Consider the following 10878-nt stretch of genomic DNA (forward strand, 5'->3'; position numbering starts at 1 on the left):
CCCTCACTCCAACAACAGATGTCAAGGCCAATACCCATGGCTGCCCCGTCAGCCTTGTCAAGTCTATACACTTCTCTTCCCTCGCTGAAATGCCCCAGTGGGCAGAGCTCTGATGTCTGCTGTGTAAGGAGACATCCACCAGGGAACGGGACGAGATTTCTCCCATCTCAGCAGGCAGGTCGCTTGCTTCTCCTTCTCTCTCCACCAGCAGACAAGTTCCATCTTGCAAATGCCAAGAGATAAATGTCACTTCATAAGAAGTGACAGCAGGTTTTTAGGATGACCTAGTATGGAGGAAAATTACAGTGCAATTAAAAGTCCCGCTGTCAGATGTTAATCTATGAACTTCCTTTGGAGGGATGGTGGGGGAAGATTCAGCCTGTGTCAGTGCGTGTGGAGGGGAAGGCCACTGTCAGCAGGAATACGGGGGTATGTCCACAGTGGAGGGGGAGAGCTCATCTGGGGCAGACGCACATAGAGCAGAAAAAGCATCTGCCACTGGAAAGAGACGGTCCCGGGAGGTAAAAGAGATAATGCGCTTCACTAACATGGCTTTCAGGGACGAGCCGCAGTCAGACGCAGCCAGGCTGTGCAGGGGCCATTCCAGAGACAACATGGAGCATGGCTCAGGACCAGGTGCCGCCTGAGTGGTGCAATTGCCATCTCTGCACACGTGTCTAACCACTTGCTCACTGGGTGTCTTTTTCTTTTCAATCTTCAGGAAGAGGCAGCCAGAATTCTCGCCCACCAGCCAATGTCCGTCGGCACATGTGCAGCTTTGAAAACCCCCACACTGCAGTGAATGTGTAAGAGAAGCTGCATGGAGGATAGAGTGGTTTGCCCCTTGCTTTCTCTCTCCTGGGTTTCCCACTTTCTGACATGGAGCCAGATGTGGTGCATGCCCTCAAGAATGAGGAACTCATTTACGTGCCATGGTTTGCACGATTGCCTTAATTTATCCATCGTTCTTAAAAGGACACTGTCAAGTTATTTATTCCGGGTTTTTTTTTTTTTTCCGCTTCTTTATGTTCTGATGCAGCATTTTTTTTTCCGATTCTGAAGATTCACTTTTGTTTGTGACTCCCACTCACAGGCTCAAAAGTGAATTTTCCCCCTTGAGAAATTTGTCAACTTCTCCTTGACAGAGCTCTTTCTTTTCTTTTCTTTTCTTTTCTTGCCTTTTTGCTGTTGTGCAAATGATCCTTTCTGCATTCAGGTAAAAGCCTATAGCTTAAATTCTGAGGGAATTCTCTAATGTCAGTTTGAGGGGTGGGTGCCAACCTGAGCCTCTGCTGGGTGCCTCTCATGCCCCAGGGAGCACAAAACAAAGGTTTTGTGAGTCCCACAAAAAAAAATTGGGTTTTACAAAATAAATAAAGCAGTCATTTTCCCGTCACTCAGAGTGATTTTTATCAGATTTCCTCATCTGATAAAAACAGTGCATGTGTGGTCCCATTTCTGACCTTTAGACCTTGACAGTGTCTCTTTAAGTGAACAAAAGAACATAGACCTTGTTCAGTTTGTTGTGCACGGAGTCTGTGGTCATTTTCAGCTGTTCCTTTACAGCCCTTCAAAGTCCTGGGAGAGTCAAAGGTACACATTCCTGCAGCAGGAGGGAGCCCACTATGAGCTGTCTGTGGCTCGAGTGACTCTTCAGATGAGAAGAGCCCAATTGATTTGTTGAAATGTTTGCTACAGAACCTGGCCATGGAGGCTGGTGAACGGGGCCATAGTGTCTCTTCCCTTCACTCAGGGCAGTGCATTGGGAAGTCTGTGGTCTGCGTCTCTGCTATTCCCTATAAAAGCCCGAATAGCGAGACTGTGGTCGCCACCAAATCATACCAATCCTCATAGGAAAGATAAGGTGGCCCTGCCGGTGTGTTTCTGGTGGTGATCGGGAGCCCTGCACATCTAGATAGAGCCAGTCCATAGTGGCTGGATGCATCTCCGTCATTCTCCCAAGTCAGAAGGCACAGAGTGTTTCTTGCACCATGGGGTAGAGTCTGACCAAGGACACAGCAGGGAGATCCTAGTTGTGACAGCTGCTGGCTGCCTGTCAAAAGGGATTGATGGGAATGGGTAGGTGCGTGTGTCCTGTTACGACATCAGGGCCAGAGAAAGAGGACAGTCAACTGACATTTTGTGACTGAAAGGTGAGTGCCTAAAAGCAAAAGTAGAGGCTGAATGGGGCAAATCCCTGGTGAGTGATAAAAAATAAAGTAACAGTCAGCAAAGGTAACAGGTTGGCTGCTCAGAACTTTCCCAATAGGTCTATTCATGCTTTTCTTCTTGAGACCATAAAAGATCAGGGCGAGATAAGTAGCTTTAAATCTGTGCACCATAGACTAAACTAAGACTGGATATTTTTAACCTTGGTTGTTCCTGCAAAATTAAAAAAAAAAGAAAAGAAAAGAAAAGAAATGTTCTTTCTGTGACCTTCAGCTCCCACTGTTTTTGTGAGCAGGCAAGGCCAGGGGATTAGTGGTAGAAATGAAGCTGCCTACTGGAGCATTATGGGCTGTCTAGATCTGTTCCACCCCAAAGGAATAATCCCAACTGAGCACTGCAACTGCCCTATATTTCCAGGGCAAATTATAAGGCCTTTGGGTAGAGCAGAAGAGCATCAAATGACTTGCTATTAAAATTATAGGTCCGGTAGCATGGAGCGCAGAAGAAATGATAACCCTTGACCTGAATTTCCTTCAAAAGGAATGCAATCTGGGCTCATCTACACTCCCTGACGAAGCAAACCACAGAACCTCCGTGGTTGACCACCTCCCTACATTGACCACCTCCATGTGTCCATCCGTTTGTCACAGATCCTTGGGTGGTCAACTCATGGAGGTTCTATTGTGTACATCTCTGCTAGAGCAATGCCTTAGCACCAACCCAATGTCTTAGATAAATTTTGGCATGAAAATTTCTTTGGTCAGCTAGGTTGACCCAAAGACTATTTAAAATTTACTTTGAAAAACTTTAGTAACTGTAAGAATGCACTCTGGTCTTTAGCTTGAAACAGGTTTGGCAATCTTCTCAGGCAAGTGGAGCCCATGCGGACAAAGTGTAGGGGGCCTTCTGCACTTCACTGGATCTGATGCAGTAATTTTATCTCTGGATAACTTGAGAATGTAGGATATAACTGATCTAAAGATCCTAAAAGAAGATCTGTGTGTCTAGACTTCATTAAGAGTGTACATTTCAGCAAGTCCGTGGTCCTCTGACTGGCTCATAATGAAGTTAGGATGAAAAGGGAAAGGATAAATTTCACAATGCTATTTAAGTTGTAATATCAACAACGAACTTCCTATACAACTAGAAAGCATTTCTCTACAAAAACGCATGCAGAGATTTTCTACCTCACAACCAGGGGTGAGTCAAAAGGTGAGAAATTTTAATTGTGTTCATTCAGGCCCCCAGGTTTGAGAATATGTACTTAATATGCAGATTTTTTCTGGAAAGCTTTGAAGCAATGGAACTGGTGTCAGTGGGAGTCCTTTGTATCGATGACAAATTTGGGGTTGCCGGGGAAAACAGAAGCCTGATTCGAATGATGCTGTGTCTGGGACCCTGCAAGAACAGCTTCTGGAACTGCATTCTGGTACTCAGAGGTGAGACTACTGGGGCGGCTGCGTTTCCAGTGGGGGCAGCACCTCCCTTCCTTGAGAGGCCTCTGTCCCAGCTGCAGCTGCAGGGGCTACAGCAGACTGCCCCCAAAGCCTGTGGCTGCTGTTACCTTTTCTTGGCGAGCAGGCACTCAGTGGAGTTTCCCTGTTTCCGTTTCATTTGCAGAGAAAATAAGTACTCCCCTCCTCACGTTCCAAGGAGTGAGGCTTTCTTTCCCATGGGAAGGTCTTGCCTTGTCTGTGGGCTCTCTGGATACTAGGCTTCTATCTGCTGAGAAGCTATTAAGCCTCGTGGCAAAGACTTGGATTGGACAGAAGGGAGACAGGTGTGGTGTGAGCTTCCCCTTCAGGCAGCTTGTGCAGGATGCTTCGCTCCCGATCTCGAACTCCCACCCACTGTTGTTCCCATTTTAAGCCTCTCTGGAGCAGAGAGCAGTATACTCCTCTCTCTTTAGTAACCAGTACTTACTAAGGCAAATAAAGCAGACAGGGTCCCTGGATGCCAGAGATGAACTAATCTGTTTATACCACCTCCTCTCGACTATTCTCTACAGCGCTGTAAATATTGGATTTTCTGTTTGGGGGATTGTGATACTTTTATCTAACGAGAGAAAACCCAAGGCAAGATACTGAACCTGTGGTAGCCAGAGCCACAGCCTCAGGCCTGCCTGGCTCTGGACACTCTAATAACTCATTACCCTGTAGGCCTAAAGGTGATAACTTTAATTTCAGTAAATGTATTTAGTTACCTGAGGTATTTACTCCAAATGCTACTGCATTAGACCTTCAAATATGTTAGTGTTTCAGGCCTAAGGTCTGTTTTTTGAAGTTAGAGCAAGAAGTGGGGTGCTTTGTGGTATTTTCTAAGCCAGGTTGCTTTTCCTCAGATTAGAAAACCATATAAAATTAAACAACAGAAGAAAGAAGCTGGTGGCTGAAGCAGAAGCTATTAAAATTATCTAGAATTAAATAACCATCTATTGCATGGCAATGTTGTACTTTTATAATGCATTTATTCCTTTTGGATGCCCCATATTTTATATATTTTTCTCTGTTTAATATCACGGCAATAAGTTCCCAATGCTTCTAAATAGGATACTCCGTTTTCTCACCAAAACAGTTATTAAACTTTCACTTAAATTTATGATAGTAAATGTACTTTTATTAGTAGCCATTTGAATACAGAAGACAACAAAATTTCTCAGAATTTAGTTACAGTTTAACAGCACACTTTATCATAATAGCATCTATATAAATTTATAAACAGGACTTCATGATCTTGAAAGACATATTTATTCAATCTAAAAACAATGTGTTATATGGGCGGCGCCTGTGGTTCAAAGGGGTAGAGGGCCGCCCCATATGCTGGAGGTGGCTGGCTCAAACCCAGCCCCGGCTAGAAACTGCAAAAAAAAAAAAAAAAAAAAAAAAACCAATGCTTTATGCACATGTGGGATCATGAACCATTCAAGTTGTATATGGACCACAGGTGGGAAATGGCTAATCCTGAACTACTAAATTTATCATTTGTGTTGTAATTTCGGAAGGATCATACGTATCTTCTACTATCATGGTTTTAAGAAGAAATTTATTTTGTCCTTAAAAAAAAGATTAGTCTAATTTTTCTAATCTGATAAACATGCTGGGGCATTAGATCTGTTTCCTAATTAAACAGTGCTTTATGGGAAATCTGAAGCAGGACTCTGAGGGGAAGGAAAATTGCTCACTTTGATAGCCACAGTGAAATTCTCCATCTTAACAATAAAAATTGGATTCAGTTAAAACAGAACTAAATTGTGATTATATTTGTCTGCAAGCTGATTAATAATTCTATTAACATATGGACATATATGACCTTAAAAGAGGTGCACATGAACCCCTGACAATAAGGAGAACAGCCCATGTGAGCAAGTGGGTGAAATGGAGTCAACCTTAGTGTTTCCCAGAATGCAGGTGACTCTCTGCTAGTATGTATTGAGGCTGGAGCAATGTTGCATTGGACATCAAACCTTTCTTGTTGAATTAGGTATAGACTAGCTCTCAAGGGACCTGCTGTGTTTTAAAACACACTTATACACATACACTCAGAAGTAAATGAAACACAGCATTTTAGTTTAATGATTTTCTTAGTGAACATTGACAGACATTCGGTGAAGAACAATATTTTTGTCATTGCAATTGACAGTTATGAAATCATGAGGTTGGACAGTGTGTAAGGCATGTTTAGGGAAGGTAAGAGGTAACTAGATTCTATATTTTCTGGGAGAAGCATATTGAATACATAAAAAGTAATGTGTATACAAGGTTAGATGATGAAGTTTGTGACTCATCCTGGAAAAAGTGCCACATACGTTATTGCTGAATATCACTGCAGTTACCTTCAAGGTTCTCCTTGGAAAGCTAGGAGAGTGAAAACCCCAGGGCCTAGTCACCAGATGGCCAAGGGGAGTACTTTGAAGGTGACCATAGTGATAATTCAGTGATGAGGTACGTAGCACTTTTTTCTAGAATGAGTTCATGAGCTTAATTGTTAGACTTAATTGTTAAAATTCATATAACAGTAGGTGAAGACAATTAAGAAATATATAAATGAGGGCTGAGCTTACTTAAAGAGTGTCAGACTCAGAAGAAGAATTGTGGGTTCTGATTTTGTCTGTGGCTGACTATTTGACTGCCTGTTCTTGCCAAGGACGCCACTGTCCTATTCCCTAGCTTGTTCAACTCAGAAGAGAGTCAGCTATTCTAATAAGATAAAGTGGAAGTCAGTAAGTCAAAAATTCATTTATAGGGTGGCGCCTGTGGCTCAGCAAATAGGGCACCAGCCTCATATACTGGAGGTAGTGGGTTCAAACCCGGCCCCAGCCAAAAACTGCAAAACGAAAAAATTCATTTATAAGCACTTATACATCCCCAGATAATGTGTTAAGCATATATTTGAGAGAAATGTTAAATCTGATATAATAATTTACAGATGAGATTTTTTTTCTTTGTTAAAAATGCAGCATAGGTTCTCAGATATGTGGAAGAACTACCTTCCTCTCAGAATGAGGTCAGCATTTTAGCTGTTAAATCTACTTTACAGCCTTTATATCCAGAATTATCAGTAATCAATATCAGAATTTCCTACATCAACCTGTACTAATTTGGCTTGCTTCACTTTCCAGGATTATAGATATGACATGTCACGCATTACCTTCATCATAAATGTGACTCTCACATACAATTTTTGAAGTATGCCTTCTTACAGTTCTAAAATGATTAAATAAGCCACAATGTTAACTATTGGTCATCTCCTACATATTTTTCCAAACAAAAGACTAGAATATGGAATTGTCCATTCCATACTAAGAAAAACATGTTCTTTTACCTATTCCTTTTAATGTCCCAAATGAGTTATTATCGGGCTATTTTCTCTGTTGCTTTAATAGAGACAGAGAAAAAGCAAACTCCTGAAAAAAAAAAAAAAGAAAAGATTATTTCCCAATTTAAGGATTAACACTATTGTTATTAATAGAATCCTGGGGTGAGGTGCTACCATCTGCTAAAAGTTGTACAGAAAATAAGCCGAGTTTATAAGTAAGACTAGAGTTACTGTAGTATAAACAACAGAATTTGGGGTGTATTTCACTGTACATCTGATGTTTTTATTCTTCAGGGAAAAAATTCTGTTTCATTAATTTTCTGAGGGGCCCATGAAGATAAACAGTGATAAGGATAAGAAGGTGACTGGTGCCCTCGGATTTTTCTTCACCGAAGCTCAGTGGGGAAAGGGCTAGAGAGCCCTGTAACTTTTGCTTTGTCTGAATCTTACCTCTGACTTGTACCTAACTCTGGTGGAGGACAAAAGCAGGGTGGCATTTGTATTTGTATTTGTATAGGCATTTGTATTTGTTGTGTTTCCCCGCTGTTCTGCCTCTTTTCACACACACCTACTTTAGTGTTCCTAGGGTGAAAATCCCGAACTCTCTGCTTCAAACCAGGGCCTTTATAGGAATTGTGCTCCAGTGAATGTGTCAGAAATAATGTTTTGAAATAAAAGAAAATCAGAAGTTATGAAGCATGGAAATCGACCATGGGTCCGGCAGCCGGGTTTTTCTGTCATCTGCTTTTTTTTTTTTTCTCTTCCATACAGGAACAATGTGTACCATCATGTCACCCTGGCAACGCAAAATACTTGCATGTCAGAATGGGCAATGGAGATCTATCTTATAATCTTAAGGACGATGACAGTAGCTTTATATTTAGGTCTTAATTTATCGCAGGGACTATAGTCATTTTGTTGTGTTGTCCGTGTGTAACTAAGATTTCTTTTAAAACAAATTTCCCTCCATGAGTTTGCGAAGCTTTTGGAGGGTGTGTGTGTACGAGAGAGAGAGAGAGAGAAACACAAACTTTATGAAATCTTAGACCTAAAGGAAAATACCTGTATCTGCAACAGACTGGCTTTTCTCCCCAGCAACTTTTCCCGGCATCGGTATCTCCTTCCCTGGCTCAGGGTGGACTCACTGGCTGCAGCCCCGGAGTCAGCAGCCTTCGGTGTTTGGGTTATAATCAGAGGAGGTTGGGGATGTGGCTCAGAAAAGGGGCTGGGGAGGCAGTTAAATGACCCTGAGCTGGGTGTGCACGTGCTTTATATGTACTCTTCCTGTGTGCACAGTCTATCTGCAAATAAACCCATCTCTATTTTATTCATAGTTCTAATGGCAAGTCTGTGTCATGGTCTGAACCAGGTGGAAGACAGGTGCCCAAGGGACAGCACATGTGGCACCGCCTGTCTGTGCACGTGAAGGCTAATGAGACGGCCTGCAACCAAACGGCCGTCATCAAGCCCCTCACTAAAAGTTACCAAGGCTCGGGCAAGAGCCTGACCTTTTCAGATACCAGCACCAAGGCCCTTTACAACGTGGAGGAGGAGGACGCCCAGCCGGTGCGCTTCAGCCCTCCCGGCAGCCCTTCCACGGTGGTGCACCGGCGCGTGCCCCCCGCGGCGACCACCCCGCCCCTGCCGCCGCACCTGCCGGCGGAGGAGACGCCCCTGTTCCTGGCCGAGCCGGTGCTCCCCCAGGGCCTGCCCCCTCCCCTCCCGCAGCAGCCGCAGCAGCAGCCCCCGCAGCCGCAGAAGTCCCTGATGGAGCAGCTGCACGGAGCGGTCAGCAACTTTGCCACCGCGATCCCGGATTTCCACGCCGTGCTGGCAGGCCCCGGGGGGCCCGGGAACACGCTGCGGCCCCTGTACCCGCCGCCGTCCCAGCGCCTGCAGATGCTGCCGCTGCAGCTGAGCACCTTCGGGGAGGAGCTGGTGTCCCCGCCCGCCGAGGACGAGGACGACAGCGAGCGGTTTAAGCTCCTGCAGCAGTACGTGTCCGAGCACGAGCGGGAGGGGAACACCGAGGAGGACGAGCTGGACGAGGACGAGGAGGACGCGCAGGCGGCCGGCAAACTGACGCCGGAGGATTCGCCCGCCCTGACGCCGCCGTCGCCCTTCCGAGACTCGGTGGCCTCGGGCAGCTCGGTGCCCAGCTCCCCCGTGTCCGAGTCGGTGCTCTGCACCCCTCCCGACGTGTCCTACGCCTCGGTCATTCTGCGGGACTACAAGCAAAGCTCTTCCACCCTGTAGGGGGGAGGGGTCCCCTTGGGGAAGGAGAGGAGCCAGGGAGCACCCAAACCTCCGGGGGTGTGCGAGAGGCTGGGCGGAGAAGCGGGCGAGGAGGGCCAGGTCGGGAGCCGGGAGGACGCTGCCGCCGCCGCCTAAGTGAGGCGACAGGGAAAGACCCCCAGCAAAAGGGATGCAGGCCTGGATTCTGATTCTTGAGTTACTCAGAAACCTTCTCTGGGAAGAAAGGGAATTCTGACAAAGCACAAGCCCATATGTATGTAACTTTTATAGCAAAAAATAAAACAAACAAATACAAATAATAAATGAAATCAACAAAAACAATCTCCTCTTCTGCACAATTGTGCACAGCTATCAATGCCCACACGCATTTGGCCACACTTGAGAACAGACAACCCGGGTAGGTGTGCCAGTTGAATCATGAGTTCACTTGGTGGCATTCGCAGTGGCCCGAGAGAGCCAGACAGAAGGGGTTGGGCAGGGATGGGCACAGGCCATGGGAGCGCCCAGTGGACAGGGGAGGGGACGCAGCTCACTGCTCAGAAGCCCTTCTCCCTGCTGGGCGACAGACTCCTAGTCCTCACTAGTCTAAGGACCTGGCACCCCACGCAGTGTCAGCCTTGCCAGGCCACTGGGAGAAAGGTGCGTGAACTCCTTGAAAACAGGAAGAACAGCAAAAAGGGACAGCCCAGATGGATGTCACCAAAAAGTGCTTCATGGAGAGCGCTACGGGAGAAACAAAACGACATGTAAGCTTGTGACTTTGAGCAAAATCAGCACGATGGGCTTCCCATATTCCGTACTCTTATTGGTAATTTTGGAAAATAGCCAGAACAAGAGATTGTCTTCAGAGTGGCGAAAACCGTTTGTGGATTAACTCGTGTTTGTGCCAAATGGGCTCTCCATTGCCCTTCAGTTAAAAGCGAACAAAACCATGTGGCAGAATTGTTACCTTCCATTTACTGTAGCAAACGATACTTAGCAGTTGAACTTCTAAGACACAGTCTATGTACAATGTGGTGCCATTGTTTCTCCTGTGTACTATGGAAACAAATCCATCTTTGAACCTAATGGTGTATTCCTAGCAACTATTACTAGTTAAATGACAAATAATTACTTCCTATTGTCACTGAAGTCCCTCTAACTAGTGAGTGGATGTGTTCCTTTGTCCTTGTATATGTGTGATTATAAAATCTGTGTAACATAATGTCAATCTAAATGCAACTAGAAGAATGTCTTTTGGAGATAGATATTTTTTATGTTCCAATATTTCATATATCATTGACACCAATATCCACAGAAGCTCTTGGAAGGTTTGAATACTGTGGTCCAATGTTTTTCAGAGGCAGCTTAGATATGGTTTGAAAACTTATTATGTTAAAAGTTCACAAAACCTGAGCCTGACAGTAAAAGGTATATTTTGTAAGCTTGAAGACAACATTGTTAAAACATAAGGTTTAAAAGCCAGTTATTATTCTAGGTTTAGATTTTTTTTTTTTAAAGAATTCCCACATCTATTTAAGCTCTGTGTGTTCTTAGCATATAGTAACATTTAAGTCATTCATAATTTTTCATATATTTATTTATCACTCACATTTCACCTTATTTTTATTTTCATGTACTTTTACTTTGGCTATCATA

The 10878-nt window shown here is 44.5% G+C and overlaps 1 protein-coding gene across 2 annotated transcripts in view; it reads left to right on the forward strand.

Annotated features, from left to right (window-relative positions):
• Window positions 1-9887, forward strand: part of GRM1 (glutamate metabotropic receptor 1) — a 378348-nt gene extending 368461 nt beyond the window's left edge. The window contains exons 9-10 of one of the 2 annotated variants that reach the window (XM_053592651.1): window positions 722-806; window positions 8354-8394. In XM_053592651.1, coding sequence (XP_053448626.1) covers window positions 722-782 — 61 coding nt within the window. In that variant the 3' untranslated portion in view covers window positions 783-806; window positions 8354-8394. Of the gene's footprint in view, window positions 1-721; window positions 807-8318 lie in introns of both variants that reach the window. The other variant, XM_053592650.1, reaches the window with a different exon arrangement.
• The last annotated feature ends 991 nt before the right edge of the window (window positions 9888-10878 follow it).

The sequence above is a fragment of the Nycticebus coucang genome, chromosome 5 (genome assembly GCF_027406575.1).
Source record: "Nycticebus coucang isolate mNycCou1 chromosome 5, mNycCou1.pri, whole genome shotgun sequence".
NCBI classification, from domain to species: Eukaryota; Metazoa; Chordata; class Mammalia; order Primates; family Lorisidae; genus Nycticebus; species Nycticebus coucang.